This window comes from Haemorhous mexicanus, chromosome 9, assembly GCF_027477595.1.
Source record: "Haemorhous mexicanus isolate bHaeMex1 chromosome 9, bHaeMex1.pri, whole genome shotgun sequence".
NCBI lineage: Eukaryota > Metazoa > Chordata > Aves > Passeriformes > Fringillidae > Haemorhous > Haemorhous mexicanus.
The window spans coordinates 15,833,707-15,853,697 of record NC_082349.1 but is presented as its reverse complement, the minus strand read 5'-3'; the positions used below and the strand labels follow the sequence as shown (position 1 = coordinate 15,853,697).

Genomic DNA, 19,991 nt, shown 5'->3' with positions numbered 1-19,991 from the left:
TGGAGAATTTAAAATATTGTGTAATTCCCAAATAAACTGTTTTCCAAAAACACCATCTTGTGGTATGACTGCAATGTGACATGCACGTACTGTTGTACATGCTGAGAACTGGAATGCAGTCCATGGAATGGTGGAGTGAGCTTCATACTTGTGGGCTTGGTCACAAGGCTGCTTAAATGCTCACTCTATGGACAATTTCTGATCTCTAGAGTGCTCTGGTAGTTGTGGGGAGCTGTAGTGTGGGTGCTTGCACCCAGAATGTAAACAGTTGCTGAAAAGCTGTTCTGAGTTTTGCACAACTGCTGCAGAATATTTCCAAACTGGTTGCAAAAGGATTAATCCCATCCTTGGCACAGTCTTCCTGATTCTCAGTGTCTCTGCTTTGCTGCTGTGAATTTGAGGTAATGACAAAGCAACTACTGAGAAGCATGAGGACTCACTTTAGTTGAATTACTGGTAACTTTATGATGCAGTAAAAAGTATTTATAGTGTAAGTTTGTTAAATTTCTGTCCTGCCAGCCCACTCAGCAGTCTGGCTGGCCCTGTGGTTGTTCTAAGTGAGCCCTTGCTGTTTGAACTGATATGCCAGGTGCTGAGTGAAGGCCTGAAGTTGTTCAGCCCTGCCCAGACTAAGAGCTTTGAACACTGGTTGCCTCCTGACAGTGTCCTTTTGTGTACAAAGCAACAAATGTGCTTAACTGTGAGTTTTGTGTTCCTGAGATTTTGTATCACAGGTGCAATGCAGTTTAACTACACAAGTAACAGCTGAGGGGTCAGCTTGCTGCACATCTGGTCTAAGCCAGCCAGAGGGAAGGCTGTGTCCAGTGCTATTGCACTCACTAATTGCCAGTAGCCCTCACTGTTTGCTAGTTGAGCTTTAATCCTCTTCTGCCAGTAGATACTGGAAAAATGGAAACTGAACATTTTCTTCTGTAGGTTGTACAGTCCTGTTACACTTCAGGAGCTGTTGGTTGCAGCCTTGAAGGCTTCTGGTGCAGGTTAGGAGTACGCTCAGTCATTGGAAGGGCGTGTGTTCATTGTCTGATGTATTGCCTTTGACTTTGTTGCAGCATTTTCTGTTATCTGGGCATTCCTGGTCTTGGTCTGTACTATTCTGCCTGCATCCTCTGTGAGCAAAGGTGGGATGCTGTGAATGGGCTGGGCCTGACCATTAATGCATTGCTACAGCTTGGAAATGTGAAGGTGGAAATTGCTTTTACTGCGAGTGCCATTTTCCAGCATAGATCTGTGGATTAAATCTGCTCTATGAAGGTTGAAAGTGACTGAAATATACATTGCCCATAATGCTCATCTTAAATCCTTTCAGGCATTAGGCACGAGCACTTGACATGCAGTGGGTGAGTGTTTGTAGTTGAAATTGTTGCATACAGCAAAGATTGACTGGATGGGAATTTAAATACGTCCGTGCAAAGCTCTGAAGTGCAGCAGATGGAGGCAGGGAAGTGCAATCCTGCCGTGACCCTGCAGTTCCATAGCAGTTCCTGTATCTCCCAGGGTGTGGGAGTAACTGTGCAGCACAAAGAGGCAGAACTAGGACTCTGTTTGAAGGGGCAGGTATATTCTGAGGGCCATTTACTACTGGTTGCAGTATACCAGTTAATGTGAACCATAGCAGGAAAAAATATGGCTTAGCTCTGGATTAATTTTGAGGCAGCTGTGACCGCTGTGGTAGCTCCTGCTGCCTGTGTCAGCCAGCTCCAGGGGCGCGGCCCGGGAGGCACCGCCGCCCTCAGGCCGGGGGCGGGCTCGGGGCGCTCGGCTCAGCCGGGACGGGCCTGAGGGGGCGGCTCAGCAGCCAGCCCCGGAGAAGGCAGGACAGGACCATGCAGGGTTGCATTCCCCACACACAGGTGTGTGGGGAACATCTTCAAGCCTTAATTCAACGGCAGTTCAGATCAGATCCTTGAAACGCTGGAGCCAGCCCTTTCTGGATCGATTGTTTAGCCAGGTATGAAGTGAAGTGTCTGCCTCTGGGCAAAATGGCCACGTACAATTCCATGTAGTTCCTAAAAGTAAAGAGTTCTGTTCTAAATGCACTCAGAAGAAAGCTTCATCCTCTAGACTGTCCAAAAAATGAGCTCGGTGAGGGGTAGGTAGGTAGGTACAGACTTCGTTTGGTTACACAGCTTGCTTAAGAAATGGTGGTAGGAAAGAGACTGTAAAGAAGCCAGGAGCAGGACTGAGCTGTCTCCCTGTGCCCTCAGGGAAGCCTGGGAGGGAGAATGCTGAGCCAAGCAGACCAGACTCCAGCTCTCCCAACTGCTCCAAGCCAGAGACTGCTCAGAGGCAGTTCGTCATTTTCTTAAAAAAAAAAAAACATAACGGAAGCCTTTTGAGCTGCCACCAAGAGAATGGGTCCTCTCCTGACATTAAGATCTTTTTGGAAGGTACCTGTGGGGAAGACATGACCAGCCACTTCAAGGAACAGCAAAATCATGTTTGAGACACATGACCAGCCACTTCAAGGAACAGCAAAATCATGTTTGAGACACAATTTACAAATTACTCTATTTAGACCTTTAATTTGTGATATTAATGACTGCAAAACACTTAGAATGACATTTGTTAAAGGCACATTTCATTTAATGCATAGTGTACCATTCTAAAATATCCTAATTTCCTTACAAAGTGCTTGAGCAGCCACATACAGATAAAGTATAGCAAAATATATTTACAATCTAGGGTTTAAATCTTAATCTGCCTAAAAATATTTAAAAAACTACAGAGATAAAATTAGTGCTTTTTTCAGCTTAACTGGGTGAACATACCCTGCCCTCTAATTTTTTCTAATTTTTTTTTTTTTTAGTGATTTGCTTAGATTAAAAAAAAGATTTCTGTACAAGATGTAGTTACAAAAAGGTATGTTTGAGGATACTTTCATAAGTATTAAGCACCCTGCAAGATGCTTGTGTATATATATATATATTTGGGAACCAAAAAGGGTGAGCTGACTGTACCTCAAAAGTATTGGTTTCAGCTAGATACAGGAACATAATTTGTTTCTAGTCAATACAGAACCTGGAAACAAGGAATGCTGAGGAGTTGACTCACTCTTTCCAACGTGATTTGTAGCAGTGAGGAAGGTGCCTGCCCCATTCCTGTGGGGGACTGGCCTGATTTAGACCTAGTAACAATTATTTTGTTTTTTTATCCCTTAAGCCTCTCCCCTGCCTAACCCTGCAGGTCTGTCCAGCATCTTGATTTTAAACCACCACCTTAGCATTGCATACTCCAGTGGTTTGCATTTCTTCTTTGAATTAATAAAATTACCAGTTTTTGATTCATTTGAGTGTGATGCTCATTGCCTCGGCCCATGAACAGCAAACTCCTGGCCAGGATGAACCTGTGAGGTTACAGTGCTGAATAGTGCTAGAGGTAAGGACCAGGTGGAAAATTTATTTTCCAAGAGTCAATGTTTGCCCACAGAACAGCAGATGCCAAAAATAGGTCTTGGTTTACAAATACACACAGTGTCTGGTCTAAATTACTTATCAACTTTTGAGGTACAGCTTTTAGTGTTAAGGGGTTTATAAAATATACACTGTTTTTATCAAAAATATTTATACATTCTATTACAACATATTGCTTTTTACCCTCAGTAACTGCCAATCCAGGGGCTGGAGCTCAGTGGCCTGCATGGATACATTTTTTTTTGTTCACATGGCCACTATGCAACATCGTGAAGTGGTACAGTTAAATTACTTGCCTGGAGGTAAGAATACATTACAACTTCCAAATATACATGTTCACAGCATGTATACATTGAAAATGCTTACTTTTCCTAAGTGATATGATACTGTACAGCAGACAGAGGAGGGTGGAGGGGGTTAGATACGGACTGGGAACTTCTCTGCGCCCTCGGGCTGCGGGAAAGGCTCGAGGTGAGTACGGAAGGGGCTGGGCCTGGGCCTTGCGGCTGCTCCGCTCCGGGGTTAGACTGAGCAGTGCCCTCCTTACATTCCTCATCCCAACCAGGGCCTTAAGCCATGCTCAAGGAGCTTGAAGGCAAAACTGTTTGGCAAGTGACTTTGGTAAACTCTCCGGATTTTTCTGGTTTTTTCTTTGTAATGGAAGCACTTACACAGTTGTTATCTGAAAGGCAAGGTGTTTAACATTTTTCCTAATAAATACCATAGAAAATTTACAAAACAAGGCATATCTGTTCTCAATACCATTATTTTAAGAACACAAGATGAAGGTGTACGTAAAAATGTGTAGATTTAAAGACTGCACAATGTTTAGCTGAAATCATTTGCCTTCTCCGACTAGAACCAGGTCCTGTGTGAGTGTCACTGGTATCCCAACTTACTTCAGTGTGGCTGAGTGGAGATTATCTAGCTCAAAGTCTGCTTTTCCCACGTAAGGCAGATACTTAAAAAGCGGTATTATCTGCTGTGGAAGAGTGAGAGAAACTGTACAGATCCACGTGCGCCCATGTGCGGGAAGTTCAACACAGCCTGGGTTCACCAACTCGGCTTAGGAACGCCATAGACCTGCTTTCCAGTGCTCAGATAAAAACAATATACAAAGAGGCCACTCTTCAAAAGAGTGTTAAAACAGTACTTAAAAGGATCTTCATGTGATTTAAAAAAACCCAGAAGCTGCAGGTGGCACAGAAAGCAATTGAAGGGTCAGTATTCTTCAGAGAGAGGCATTCTTGTGAGCCAGTCAGCTGGGGCTTCACAGTGTGTGGAAGTTAACACCAATCAGCAATGTAATCAAAATCTCTGAACATTTCCTGCTCTTCTTCTGAAAGTATCCTTGGTTCCCGAGGTGGAGTGAGGATAGGTGCTTCAGAGGTAAATTCATCATCAAAATTACTGACATCTTCTCTTCCTCTAATGGTAGGTACGAAAGGAGGCTTGACTTTCTTGGCCAGTAAAGCATGCCAATCTATTTGCTGTAAAAGAAATGAACTGATGTTTAGTTTCCCATCTCTACTCCTCTGTGTCCTTAGAAATAGTATTAGTTTGTACTCACTCTGAAAAAGTGATGCTTTTTCACATCCTCAGCATCTTTCTCTCCAGCCCCAAGACGCCGCTCTGGATTTCTTCGTAGCAGCTGACAAAACATGCAGAGTTTCAGTGAAGAAATTCAGGGGGAGGGAAAGGAAGAAGGATGAATGTTACTGTGTAAGAGCCAACACCAATATAAGGTGGACAGTGAAAGCCATACTGCCTGACCTGTGGGAAGTCCTTTCCCCTTGAAGCAATGGACAGACAAAGCTTTTAGCAGTGCTCTTTCAGCCTGCCAGCACAGTTTCAGCAGCAGCTAAGCCAGGACCAGTGCCAGAGCAGACTGATCTGTCTCCCTGCAGAGCTGTGCTGCCATGTCTTGGTACTGGAGGTGATCTGGGGCAAGTCACAGAGTGCAAAGTTCCTCTTTGCTGGTGAGGGTGCAGATTTACATTAGCCAGTGGTTGCAAAGCTCAGAGAAGAGATTAATTACCCTGCTGTCTCAGTGCTCAGCTCCTTCACAGCAGTTGATTTACCAGGAGAGGGTTCAAGCTGCTTCACACATTCAGCCAAAGGAAAGGGTTTCCTAGTTACCCCCAGAAGTCTGATGCTCCCCCTTGTGAACTGTACTGCTGTGAGCAGCTCCCTGTTTCAGGCAGGGCTCAACAGCAGGGTGGGTTGATAGTCATGATGCAGCCATCAAAAAATAATGTCTAGTATATTGTGAATGAAATTCTGTGATGGAAAGAGCATGCACCGAGCTCCAACTAGTAAACAAAGTTCCTAGTACATGTATTGTGGGTGCAGTGGAGCAGCACCCGGTGGCTTGTGGATACTGGCATGAATTTTCACAGCAAAAATACCTTCCCCAGGTACAGCCTTAAATCTGTATTCTGCTTGCTTTCTCTAGGCAAACACTCTCTCTGGGACTAAGCAATTGTTTTAAATTACTGAATATTTATGCTATTACGTAGATGTTATGTCACAGTAGTTAACTGTGCTACAGCACATTGCTGAATTGGGTGCTAAACTGATACTCAGCATCAGGCATTTATGTGGAGAGGCTGATTCCAAAGGCTTTGGAACCACCTCCAATACTGCCTTTCTATCAACTGTGATAAGGTGCTAACTTAGGTTCAACTGCCTTCCTTTGATAAGCAGACACGTCTCACTAAGGAATAGCACTAGCAACAACCATAACCAAAATCAGCTGTTCTTTGCAAGAATGGGACTGCAGATGCTGTGTGTACAGTTCCCTGCCCCAGCTGGAATGAAACCAAAAAGATTTGGAAGTCTTTGAATTAAAATATTCATGTGACAATGCTAATCTACCAAATAGGTCAATGCAGCAGTGTTTGGCTAGGAAAAGAGAGCTGAACTACTCTAGTTAGGTAAAACTAGGAAACTTAGCTCAGAGAGAAAATAGAGCCATAAGTGTTTTACACTGTAAAAAGAAAAACTTGCTCCAAACAACGTGGAATAGCACAGACTATTTTCATTTAAGGTGACAGGCAGAGCATAAATGAAGCAAGTCTGAAATTTAATTGTCAAAAAAAATACAAAGTGCAGGTTCCTAAACTATTTTGTTCCTCACAAAAGTAATTGTTGGAAACAGGACAAGAGGGAGATACTGTAATAATTATTAAAATATTCTTACCCGTCTCATTATTGAGATGGCTTCTGTAGACAGAAATCGTGGATATCTTACTTCATCATTTACAATGCTGTCAAACACCTCTTCTTCATCATCTCCAGGGAAGGGAGACTGTAATGAAAGCGAAAAAAAACCCGCTACTATAAACAGGCTTAAAATCAAAATTGAAAACAACAAACTCATCTGAATATTTGGAACTAGACACCCTGAAATGAAGTCTTCCTTCCCAGAAAGAGATACGTGGCTTTCCATAAGGAAGAGAGAAAAGGCAAGTTGGCATTATCCCATAATTCCTACTGAAGGACCGTGTTTTAAAAATGTGCTTGTAGATGTAGAAACACCTAAAACTGGGATCTGCTTTGAACTCAGGGTGTACATGGAAATTATCTATCAGCTCTTCTTTGGGGTAGCTGCCATTCACAAATAGCATGGGCAAGACTAATTTGCTTTAGTAAAATCTTTAGCATATTGCAGCTCAAGGGTTTTCAAACTGTTTTGAAGTGGCCTGACAGATGTAGGTGACACTGCACAAGCTTTTTGTCTTTTTTTACCTGAAAGGAAGTGAAAGTAAGTTGAACAACCATCTTTTTTTGAAAAAGAAGAAAATTACGAGTTTTTAGCGTGTGTGCTATCACTGTGCCACCTGGAAGATACTGTTACAAAATGGACCAGGAGCTAGAGCAGTATATGCAATGGCAAAGAAACTTCTCAACAGTGATTTATTTATACCAGCTCATTTACATGGAACTGAGGCTTCCTATTTTAGCGTGTTTGGCATAATCTTTCATTGCTATCCAATTCTATGTGTTAAAGTTCACTTTTGTTCAAGCTAAAAGAGTTAAGAAGTTAATTTTTTCCCCAAAAGCATTTGAAAGCAGAAGACTGATATATTGCTGTGCACATCTAGATTTGGTAACAGATGTGTCCTGGAAACCTAGCTCCCCCAAACTGTATGTACAGATGTACTGTGCTCTTAGAGACACTGCCATTAGTGGAATTTGATTTAAGACATAATGATGTAATTAAAAATAGAGTAAAGCAAAAATCTGTTACAACTTGTTGGCTTCTACAATTGCTGATAATTCAAGCTCCAGACATGACGTGCCAACTTCTCTAGTGTTACAGCAGCCAATGTCAGGTGAGTAGCTGCCCAGTATTTCACACTTCTTTTTCTTGACGACTCACATTAAGATGCTCACTGTAAAGCTGGGTATGCCTATGCATACTGATACTGTGGCAGGTAGGGCATATGAAATGTTAACAGGCTGGTATCTTGAGGTTTGTAACCTTTAAACATTGCTTTCTATGACTCCACTGTACCTTACTAGAACTTACCTCACCCACCAGCATTTCATAGATAAGAACACCAAGACCCCACCAGTCTACAGCTCTTGTATAGGAGGTTTCTGTCAGCACCTCTGGAGCCAGAAATTCCGGTGTGCCACAGAACGTGCTTGTTCTGTCTCCAAATCCCATTCCTGAAAGTTACAGATAATGAAAAGCAAGCAGTATTTTCTGCCATTCCACAACCTGTTCCTCCAAGCAGAACCTCCCTCCAGAGCAACTTCAACCGATACTGTAGATCCAAGGCCTGTGACCTGAAGGCTCAGGCCAATGAGGTAAAACATTCCCTCCTTCTTCCTCCCCATGCCTTTGTTTCACATGTGCTTCTGTTCAAATTCTATCCTTCACTATATGCAATGAGCCAGATTAAGGTTCCAGTTACACTTCTGTTACCCAGTTATCTTTGTTTGGAAAGATACAATCTTATGCTCCATTTCTACCAGTTAGCAAAAGAAAACCCAGTACACACTAGTTTAGCCAAATGTGCCCCTCTGGATGCTTCTGTAGTGCAAATTACATATAGCAGAGTAAAACATGGAGTGTACTGAAAGACTGTGGAGCAAAATAAGCCCTGTGGATTTGCCAGAGGGGCACAGTTTGGGACATCAGCACCACCAGGCCTGATGTGACAAGACAAGGGGAGCTGCTGCAGAAAACTTGAAAAAACCACTAACTGTAACAGTCAGTAAAGGAAAGAACTTTCCTTCTCATTTTATTTTGTCATTTACAGAACTTATTTGTAGCTACAGTCACAGGACTTGCCCTGGCACTCATGTTTGAAGACCTACTGAATTTACCAAATTCCCTTTTAGGCTACCTTAAAGAAAAAGATATGCAAGACAGGCTAGAGAAACTGAAAAAGGATCTTGGCCCACATAATGGGTTTTGAGAAAAACACTGTAATAACTACCTCTATTTGGTATTTGTCAGTAGTGAGGTGCTTGAAAGTAACTTTCTAGACTTTCCTTTTGGGACAATCTCTCAATTTTAGCTGTAGTATACTTTGCACATAATTTTCCTAAGAATCACATTTCCACATACTCAGAGTTGCAACTGTTTCTGAGCTAAAAAAATAGATAATCTATTTGTAAAAAAGCAACAACTCAGGATGGATTATAATGGCACTTGATTTTGTTGTGCTGTGTCAAGATGTTTAGAATGAGGAAACCACCTAATGCTTTTCCTACTCATAAAATGTGCAGTGTGCCTTGTTAACAAGCAGAGATGTGATGAAGTAAGAGTCAGAATAGGTGATGCTCACTGACAATAAATAAAAAGAACAGGGCAATGCTCACATGCTCCTGATATTTCCCTACTAAGGAACTTCCTCTTATGTCCACATTTGTACAATCAGGGGTGTATTTTTTTTTCCTTCAAATGACACATGGTAAAAGGGTCTATGTATGCATAAACCCTATGCACATCTCACAGTCCCACACTCTCAAGGAAACAGTCAAGAGTAGGACAGACTATTTCTTACTCTAGAAAGAAAATTTAAGGGCCATTACCTTCTTTGCAAAGACCAAAGTCAGCAATTTTCACAAAGCCTTCTGTGTCCAGCAATAAGTTATCCAACTTCAAATCTCTAAATGAACATTGGAGAACAAAAATTGCATCACTTGATGTGTTTCTTTAGTACTACTCAGAACAGCTGAAATTCATCTGCTGGAAATGACTACTTACCTGTACACTATTTTATGCTCATGTAAATACTGAAGTCCAAGAACCACACACGCAGCATAAAATCTGTCAAAAAAGTTAAAGTTAAAATTTCAGTGGAATTTTGTCTTGCTTTTCAGAATGTGAAGTCCATTATTATTGATTTTTTTTATGAGCCATCCTTTGAAAATTACCAATTGCTTTTTTGGGCACAGATTAGTTTTATTCAAGGCCAGAGTTTTAAAGCCAGATGGCAAAAACACTTGGAGCTTTCAAACTGTGGCATATTTGCTTGGGCTGGATGATAAATTTTCTGTAGTATTCACTGCTACAGCATTGAAGGTTTTCTAAATCAGCTTATTCTTTCCCTTTTTAGCTTTGTCTATTTTAACTCTTCATTCAGCTTTTTTATGTAATCCTAAAAAAAAGTATTATAAAAATTAAATACTTGTATATAGATTTTCAGTGTAGAATTCAGTGTAGATTCAGGCACATTAAACCTGCACGTCATCTTCTAACAGCAAAATCAATTAGAATCTCCAACCCTTTTAAAAACTTAAGCAGTGTTTACTGAAGAGCATAATGTGGTGGCATGTGGTGATAAAGCCCTTAGTTCTTATCCACTGAGCCAAGGGCCCGTCCCTGAATGCCACAGGAGGGGAGGGATACTCACACTGCCCTGGGCTCAGAGAAGACATCAGTGTGAATGTGCATCATCAGGTCCCCACCAGCGGCATATTCCATTACAAAGCACACGTGATCTTTGGTTTGGAAACAAGCAAAAAGGTTCACCAAGAAGGGATGTCTTACACTATTCACAGTTTCAAATATTCGCTTTTCACACATCAAGCTGCAAACAAAATCAGGAACAACATAAAGCTCAGTGCTGAACAACAGTTTTTCAATTCTCAGAAATTACTGGTATTTTATACTTTATGTTTTTTGCTCTATTCCTCAGGATAAGATAAGAACTTTTTTTTTTTTGTTCAAGAGAGAGATTTTAATATCAGGATTTCATGAATTTATATTTAGCTTTCCCAAATGAAAAGAGAAAACCTAGCAGCCCATGAAAATTGTGCCGACAGTTCTCCTTCCAAATACTTGGATTGCATTAAGTATGCACTGCTATCATGTGACATTCATTTCAATCAATTTTAATTTTAATTATTTACAAAATGTAAAGTGGAAATCCAGCGACAGTATTACAGATATCTATCTATAGTAATTCCTGGTTATTTCTCCTTAAACCAATTGTTTAAATTGTAGGTTATTGTTAATACAGCTATCTTTCTTCCTGTAAATGAATACAGTCACTCTTAAGCAACTGTAAAAACACCTTCTTGCACTAAAACCAAACAATTTTGTAATGGCTCTTTCATGTCCAAGCAAATAAAACCCAAAAAACCAGAACCTGAGTTTTGGGTCAAAAAGATTGAAAAACACCCAACCCAGTGGAGTATACAAAGAGAAATATGATGGACAGAGCATGACAGTATGTTACAGGTTCAGAAATAGCAACATGAGTTCTGCCAGTAAAGCAAACAGTCACTGTTATCCCCTAATGTGATGGAAGTAATTAGAATGAATACTTGCAAGAGAACCTGAAAATCAAAATCAGGATCAGCCTTAAGTCAGAGCTGTAGTTCAGGCAAAGGAAGGGCACTAAAACAAACCAGGGGTTACTCTGCCCCAGAACAAGAATACACATCTACAGCAGCCAGCTACACAGGAAGATGACAACTGACTTCGCTCTACCACTCAATTCAGCAGCTCCCTGGCAGAGCACACAACCGGTTTATGGAATCCACATGGTTATATTGGACAAACTGACCTGTCCACTTCATCACGAGCCACAATATCTCCTTTCTTTAAGGCTTTAATAGCAAACATCTCATTTGTGTTTTTGTATTCTGCCAACAGCACCTAAAACAGAGGAGATAAATTGAAGAGCTGTATCTACTTTTTGATAAAGCCTTGATACTTGAAGCAGGCCTTTGACATTTACCTTTCCAAAATGTCCTCTGCCCAGTACAGCGCAGCATCTGAAATCCTTCAGACTGAACTGGAATCTTTGTTGTGATCTATGTAAAAAAAAAAAAAAAAAGTCCCAAAGTTCCTAGTTTGTTAGCTTTAAGAAATATTATTCAGATCAAAACAGAAAAAACACTTCTTTTTTACCTTCTATCTTCGGGCTCTCTGGTGTTGGTGTATTTCATGTCTGAATGGGGAACATCAGACTCACAGATTATTTCAGGCTGGAGTTTTGGAACAATACTATTTCTGCCATTTTCAAAATCAAAAGTTGTTACTTCATCCTGTGAAGAACAAGAAACCTGAAAATTTAAAACTGATTGTGAAGGCAAATGAATGCAGAAATTTTACTACAAGCACATGAAGTTCTAAATACACCCACTGTTTAGGCTAAAATGGCAAATTTCCAGATGATACAGGTAAGTAAAATTTTAGCACACTGATGAAATCCTACTGCTCCAGTCATTCTGCTCTTTCTTAATAAAACCATTTTATCCTGAATACTCTAACAGGTTTGGAGCTCAGGCTTTTTCTGTGGTAGAACTAATTACATGGAGTGTTAAACACACCAACCACAGAAACAGTCTGCCACGAAGAGCAATCAGAATTCTACTGACACAATTCTGTGTGTGGAAGTTAAGGGAGCATATGCTGATTCATAAAGGCAGAAATCCATCACAAAGATGCCAATATTACAACCAAGTTAAACTGTATAACCCAAGATTCTTAGAAATTACTTGCCTGAGAAGGCACATCAGGAGCCTTTATCTCAGAGGAAGATTCACATATTTCCACAAGGGAAGATGCACGGGGTGGAGCAGGTGGAGGCTCAGGCTCAAGTTCAAAGTCCAATTTGGCTACAGGAGAGTCACTGACAAGAAAATAAATAACTCCTCAGTGTATAGCAAAGACAATTTTAATACTTGTAGATTTCTCCTAAACCAAGCCTTGTGTGTCTGGATCGAGCTGCAGAATAGTTTTCCACAACTGAAAAATGGAAAAGTGCGCAGCCTTGCAGGATACCCAGACTCTGCACACATTCTGTACACGAGGACAGAAGCCTCTCAGTGCTCCCTCCTGCACTCAGGGGTACTGCAAAGCTGCAGAGGTGACCTACCCGGCTGGCAGGGTCAGTTCAGCGAGCTGGGCATCCACCACTTGCCCTGTGGCAGGCACTGCTGCTTGGGGGCTGAAGGTGCCAGAGTGATTCACTGTAGGAATAGCTCTTCTTACCAGCCTTCCCCAAGTGGCAATATTAATATTCATCTGAGGAGCTCGGAGAAATGTTTTGCCTATAGATATTATGAAAAAAGAAAACAGAGTGCAAGTAATTTCCTTACTCATTACCAAAACCAATAATTTAAAGATCCCATATTAATTAATTTATAGTTTATGAAAAACAAACTAAATTTGTAATTTTCCTTAGCAATTTCTAATTATTTACAATTAAATGCTAATGCATAACAAGGAATTCTAATACAAAAAATTTCTAAATGCAATGTCAAATCCTTCATTATCAACAGTATGATTTGCAGGCAAACATTAGACCTCTGTATAAAAAATTTCACAGATCTATACAATTTTTAAGCTTTACATGTTTATATTAAAGAATCACCTTGCTGTTTCGAAAAGATTTTCTTCTGCCTCTGGAGTTTTGGTCTTCTTTCAATAACCGGATTAAAAAACGTAACCTGCAGTTCAAATAATGCGTGTTATAGTTCAAGTTTCAGAACAAAATGCATTCTTAAAAGTTCAAGGAAAACTTGTTAAACTATTCTGCCATGTAATACTTTCAAGTATGTTCAAGTGCTTCAAAGAAACATTTTTACCTCTGCAAACAGAGTGCCCTGGGGTTCGAGATAGAGACACATGCCATGCCGTTGGTTATCCAGGAAATCTTCCAACCTCAGAAACTTTACTGCACACAAAGATCTCCAGTCACGCCAATAAACTGAGATTTCTAATTCACGTGACTATGACAGGAAACACAGACACAGGAAATCACTTATTAGTAATTGTTCTGCAACAGTTACCACAGTACAATTGTAAGATCGAGGAACTCAAGGACCAAGATACAGAGCTGTTATTTTAAAAGGCCGCCAGGGCTAACCAGTCAGACTGAAGCTCTGATGATCACAGCATTTCACTTCAGTTCAGAGGAGATCTCCAGTGTACAAATAAAAGCACAAGTGTAAAATTTTTCCTGAGAGTAGAAGCAGAGAGCCACAGTCACCAGACTTTTTGGGTCAGTCTAGCAACATTGCTTGTTCAAGATGTTTTAGCCCAAGCTCTGACAACAAAGCTTAATTTGTGCTTAGAAACCTCAAGTTTGGTAATTTCTGTATTTTTTACAAGTATCAATTTCATTTCATGCCTGCAAACACTGCAGTACCTGCATATACATGATGATGTAAAACCTTATAGACTATCTCAGAAATGCTTACACCTTTTGTAACAAGGTTGTAAAGAGGGGCCAAAAACTTTAAACTACCAGGAACTACTGCTCTATCTTGCTGATGTGATTTATGTGTTCTTATATGTGTGTTACAAAAACCTGCCCCAGAAGTGAAGAATCCTGCAATACATGTGAATCCTGCAATGTAACAGCACCATCGTATGTTACTACTTCAATTCCATCACATTACATCATTTTACTGTCTACCATAGCTATGACAGGTTTTAAAAGAAATAAAAGTCAAGAAGCACCAGATGAAAGAATAACAGGGCTCGGATTGTGCATTTCAAGCACAGAAGGATTCACAGAATATTCTGAGTTGGAAGGGACCTGCATGGATCATCAAGTCCAGCTCTTAAGTGAATGACCTATATGGGGATTGAACCCAACCCTTGGTGTCACTGGCACCATGCTCTGACCTTCGGAGCCTGTCTCAGGATATGTGGCCAGGAACAGCAGAAGCAAAGTACTTTTCTGGCACCAAAACCTGAGTTCTTAAATAGAGCCCACAACACATGAGGCTGGCAGGAGCAGCTACTACACTGAGTAGTTCAAGTCTTAATCTGAAAATAATTGAGGCTTCAGGGCTCCACAGCTGCTTGGTTTTTTTTTCTGCACTACTCCTGACTGTAACTTGAATTTCTCTACCTGCAAGTCTAAAACTGCTTCCTTCCTAGATGAGGGAATCTGGACTGGGGCTTGGTGGGGAAAAAGCAAAAAACAGGAAAGTGGCTGTTATTTCTTCCTCATGTGAGAAGCATGTATTGGAGTAAGCATGTACTGAAGATAACACTTAAGCTCCTAAAATATAGTTTAATTTTCAGGAAAAAAAATAAACCTTGTACCTTAAAATGCTAGGACTATCAGGTATCTAAAAAAAATACTTGATTAAATCTATGTAACATAAATTCTACTTCAAAAGTAGCAACTCAATGCTTGTGCCCTCTAAGTAACATTTAAAGTTATAAGAAAGAACTATCAATGAATTTATAATCCCTGAAGAACTGACCAGCTTTACATGAGAACACTTCTGTAAAAACACTAAAAATTCTGATGTGGTTTTACCAAAACATCCAAACTGATCTGATATCACACTTTACTGATAAATAATTAAAAGCTGATGATCCAAATAAAAAGGTAAGCACCATCTCTCCCATCTCTGAAAACCCACTGATGGTTAGATCTTGGCAAAAATATTACATCAGTTTGTAAGTCAGAAAAGATAAGATTTCTAGAATGCTGGCCCAGCACAACAGCCCAAGTCCAGGGAGCTCTTTCTAGTAAAGACAGGAATGCTGCACTTATGGAATTTGAATAAAATGACAGCAACAGGGGAAAAAAGTGACATGAAATGAATACAAGAATCAACTACAGCTGTCAATGACATCAGGCCACATTTTTACCCTGTCTAGTTCCAGTGTAAATTTCTGATCCCATGACTGATTGGAAATCGGTTTCCAGCTAGTTTGACCAACCACGGTGTTATCCAGCTTCAGTACAGCACAGACTTCATCTGTAAGTAAAGTACATAAACTCAGCTTAAATCTTTAAGAGGATTTTCCACAAACAAAAAAAATCTCCAGTAAGTTTCCCTTAGAAATGTAATCTCATATTTAATTGGTTCTTATGGGCATAATAGTGTGGTTGTGTTTTTGCTTTTGTTAACAGCTTAACAAGTAAAGAAATATTTAAAGTTTAAAGCTTTGAATCAATTTAATATTTTAAATTACAGAACATATCATGCCCATGAAAATTTAAATAAAAGACAATGCATAAAAATAAGAGAAGTAAGGGTATACTGAACTGGACAAGTCATCAGTTTTCAGAAGGTTTCTACCACTCCCACTTTTACTTTTACTGGGTCTGCTTATGAAAGATGATCTGGCTTCATTTGGACTCCAACCAGGTAATGTAATCGATGTGGCTTTTGATCGACCAGGGACATTCTCCAATATATCCTGGCAGCCCATGAGCCTCACTTCCAGGGTACCTAGAAGAAGATGGACAACGATTTATGAAAGTTTTCTGCTCTTAAGTAAAACAAGCAAAAGACTAATGACTGATTGATGGCAATAGCTCACATTCTGACTCCCACAGGGTATAACAGAGAGATCAGATGAAATCAAAAGACAAATCCAGGACACACATATATATTGAAAATAAAAGCATTAAAAGTCAACTATGTGGGACTCAACCTTCTAGTAAAGAGCAACAGTTCACCAAGGTAACACAAAATAACTTTTTGTTGTGTTTCAGAAGTCTTTTTGTTTTCTTCACTTGGGAACCTAACTGAGTTGGGTTCGAATTTTAAACAATGTCATTTTTTAAGACTGACAAATTTCAAGTTTCTTATTAAAGCAGTGAATCTTGCAGATGAAGCAATTACAATTTTTAATGAGTTTTATATAACTAGTTAATACTGGATAAAATTAACAAACTATTGAGACTATGGATTTGTGTAAGAAATCACACACTAGAAGTCACATCTGCCTGGTGCATGCTGAAGTCAAATTTGTGTCAGTAATTTAAAATCATTAAATTGTTCCAACTTGACTGAATTTGGATTTATAAAAGCTGAGACAAGAAGCTACTCTTCAACAAGTTATTCTTCCAAATCTTCTGCATCTTTAACCAAATGAGGTATAAAGGCTGCTGTTCAAATTGAAGAGTTTCCTCCAGCAGCACAAAAACATCTGAACATCACAGATAGTTACAAGAATGGTAGGCTGGCTTCATCCTGTACAAGATAACATCTATGAAACTGTGACACCACTGACTGACAAGATCAGCTACTAGAAGTGCTGAAATTAGCCAGTTCATAATCAGTGTCAGTTAGAAAAGCAGCTCGGAAATGCAGTCTTCTTTTGATAGTAAACGTACTTAACCATGACACTTAAAAAGTACTCTTTTGTAACAGAAACTTAAGTCAGACTTAACCTAAAAATGATCTGGCAACATCATAGCCCACAGAACAGACAGCAAGAAACCAGTCTAAGAAGAAATCCCAACCTGTAGGAAGCTAACAGCCGTAAGTGACAGCTAAGCATTAGGCTATGAAGACAAAGAGATGCTATTGGCTTCCGAAACAGGTTAAAAGGTAAAAGAATACTTCATTCCCAAACTCTGTTTAGAAAAAAAAAAGATATTAATAAGCAGAAAAGCTATGCTCTTGTATAAGGAATGGATGCAAATCAGAAAGTCATGCTGATGCACTTTAAGATGTATGACAGTAGCATTGCCCTATTTCTCACAAAGCATTAGAGGCAAAACACAGAGACACTGTTCATTTAAATCCAGCTCAATACAAAAGCTCTTTGTGTAGGCAATATGAAAGTGAAACTATGAAGAACTTCACAAGAATGTAGCTTTGTCAATTTCTATTAAAAAAATTTCATATGTATCAGTAAATCACGTTTAAAGAGAAATTATAGTCACTATAAGGTATCAGACTCTTCATTATGTGTTACAGGAAACAGAAAAAAAAAGCAAGTTGTTTTAAACCCAAGGCATGATACTTCCTGCCTACAGTCAGTGATCATTTGAGTTTTCATTTGATGAAAAAAGTTCTTCTTACCACACAACTTTACAAGGACTCTTGGCTGAGGTCCTGATAAACCACAATGCAAGAGAAATAGACTTGCTCCATATTATTATTATTATTATTATTATTATTATTATTATTATTATTATTATTATTGCTTAGCAGAAAGGTTCCTCTTTTTGTTTCAAAATATAACCCCACAGTACTTAAAAATTAAATTCTGTTTCATTTCTACAGGTATATCCTGAGTAACATTTGAATTACAGGTGTTTTTTTTTCCTTATAAACTTACTCTGTTAATAAAAGGCTTAATAGTTACATGCAAAATGTGTTAGGAAACAAAACATAAAATCAAACCTATCTGTTCTAGGAATTCTAGACCACTGACTAAATAAATTTAGAACAGCAACATACCCCCAGGTAGTCAGAAGCATATTTTTCTTTAAGAACAATTAAGAGGCAAATGTTCAAGGCCTTTGTTAAAGTATCATTCATCTGTTCAAACCTTACTTTCAATGAAGGACAATTCCAGGTGAACCCAAACTATGAAATGCTCCTAAGTCACATTTATATATAAATGTGGTTCCTCACAGTAGGCTAAATCTCTAAAAAATCACTCCAATCTTATTTGCAAGGAAAACAGTTGACACCAACAAACAAGAGTCTCCCATGGTTTCATGTATGTTTGTTAGGACCTCTTTCTTTGGATTACAAACATAATGCATGATTTGGTAGTATAAATCGCACCTCCCAGAAATCCTGTGAGGTCCAATGGGTAAAATAGGAACTGGGAGAAAAGCTGGGTGCCAATCTCCAGCTCTGCCACCTACTTATTATATGATATGGGCAAATTGCTGAACCCTTCTGCAACTCAGTTTCCCTATCTGTAAAATGGGTATAATGATACTTATACACCTCGATGATAAGTCCACGATAATCTCAAGATGACAAGCATTTGGTAAATGCTAGCAATATCATTCCATAGGGAGCTATTTAATGCCAGAGCGTCACATTTTCAATAACATTATAAAAAGGTAAACAAATAAATCAAAGAAACTTATCTGCATTTTTGCAGTATATAGACACTTGGAAACTCTAAATGCCTTTGTCTAGGAAAAGAACAACAATTACATATGTCCAGTAAGAAATATAGTTGGCATTAAAGGTTTGTTTTAAATCATTAATTAAGATCAAAAAAGGAAAACCAAAAAAGCTCTTTAAATCATACCTGTTAAAGCTGCTGGTTTGGACAGTGTACTGTACTGGTTTTGAGTAGATATTACACTCTGACGAGGACTTAATGTGGGTGAGGAGACTAATGAAAGCTCTTCTATAATAATACTGCTTTTGGGATGGTTTTTAGGAAGTTCATTCAATCTCTGTTCCAGTGAATACTTCAAGAGGTCCAGCTTCTGGCTTGATTCATTAAATCTTGCTTGCGCCTTTTTAAAACAAAAAGAATTTGAAATAGTTCAATTTTTTTTCCCTAAAGAACCTTTAAAACAAAATATCAGAAATTGTAATGACAAATTACTTCTGAAAGTGCCTTTCTGTCGGTAACTTTCCCAGATCCAAGTAATTTCATCACATTTTTTGCACCTTCTGCTACAGCGTACTCTATCCTAAAATGATGCCGTAATTCTTCCATTCGGAGTTCAAGAGGGCTTATCACAGGTTTTGCTGCAAAGAGATATAAACAAACAACCTTCATTGAAGATAACAACCAGGTTTTATTTCTTTAGTATCAATCCCTCCTCCATATAAACAGAGGGGAGAAGAAAAAGGGAAAAACCAGGAGAGATGTGTATTTGGTAGTCCAAAGAGAAACTTGAAGTATGTAATAAAAGTAAAAAGTGATATTTTAAGCATCTACATTTGAATGAAGAAATAATTGATCAGGGCCTCAATTCAAGAAACAGTTCCTACTTTCTGAAAAGCTATAATTGCTAGAAGATGTGAAAAAAAAGAAAATGTCTTCAGGGGAGTTAAGGGACAAAACTGAAATATCCCAAATATTCAACTGGCAAGGAAGTTTTGGGACTTCAACACTTCTGAACTACACCATGAGCATTTCTCTTTTAAAGTGCTCTGTAGCCAAGTAGATTCCTGATCAGTTTCTGATAATCCCCCTGGTTCACTTGAAATCCCATGGAATCTGGCTTCTGCCACCACAGAGAAATGTGAGAGATTCCATACACTGCCTTTGCTAAATGGCCTGGGTTAACCATTCTAATGTCCACATCTTAGAGTGCTTATCCTACATCCTAACCAGAACACTTCCTGAATATATTCCTTTCTGTGTAATGCACTAAGAGTAGTAGGAACACAAAA

At 39.2% G+C, this 19,991-nt stretch overlaps 1 protein-coding gene across 2 annotated transcripts in view; it reads right to left on the bottom strand.

Annotated features, from left to right (window-relative positions):
- Positions 1–2,515: 2,515 nt before the first annotated feature.
- The window catches only part of PKN2 (protein kinase N2), a 55,014-nt gene continuing 37,538 nt past the window's right edge, over positions 2,516–19,991 (bottom strand). Inside the window, exons 5-22 of one of the 2 annotated variants that reach the window (XM_059854184.1) lie at positions 19,195–19,340; positions 18,889–19,102; positions 15,924–16,109; positions 15,523–15,632; positions 13,494–13,637; positions 13,280–13,355; positions 12,782–12,956; positions 12,406–12,535; positions 11,812–11,966; positions 11,639–11,714; positions 11,465–11,556; positions 10,307–10,483; positions 9,658–9,720; positions 9,483–9,559; positions 7,966–8,108; positions 6,634–6,741; positions 5,002–5,082; positions 2,516–4,921 (exon numbers count right to left, since the gene is read on the bottom strand). In XM_059854184.1, coding sequence (XP_059710167.1) covers positions 4,718–4,921; positions 5,002–5,082; positions 6,634–6,741; positions 7,966–8,108; positions 9,483–9,559; positions 9,658–9,720; positions 10,307–10,483; positions 11,465–11,556; positions 11,639–11,714; positions 11,812–11,966; positions 12,406–12,535; positions 12,782–12,956; positions 13,280–13,355; positions 13,494–13,637; positions 15,523–15,632; positions 15,924–16,109; positions 18,889–19,102; positions 19,195–19,340 — 2,357 coding nt within the window. In that variant the 3' untranslated portion in view covers positions 2,516–4,717. The remainder of the gene's footprint in view (positions 4,922–5,001; positions 5,083–6,633; positions 6,742–7,965; positions 8,109–9,482; positions 9,560–9,657; positions 9,721–10,306; positions 10,484–11,464; positions 11,557–11,638; positions 11,715–11,811; positions 11,967–12,405; positions 12,536–12,781; positions 12,957–13,279; positions 13,356–13,493; positions 13,638–15,522; positions 15,633–15,923; positions 16,110–18,888; positions 19,103–19,194; positions 19,341–19,991) is intronic. The other variant, XM_059854185.1, reaches the window with a different exon arrangement.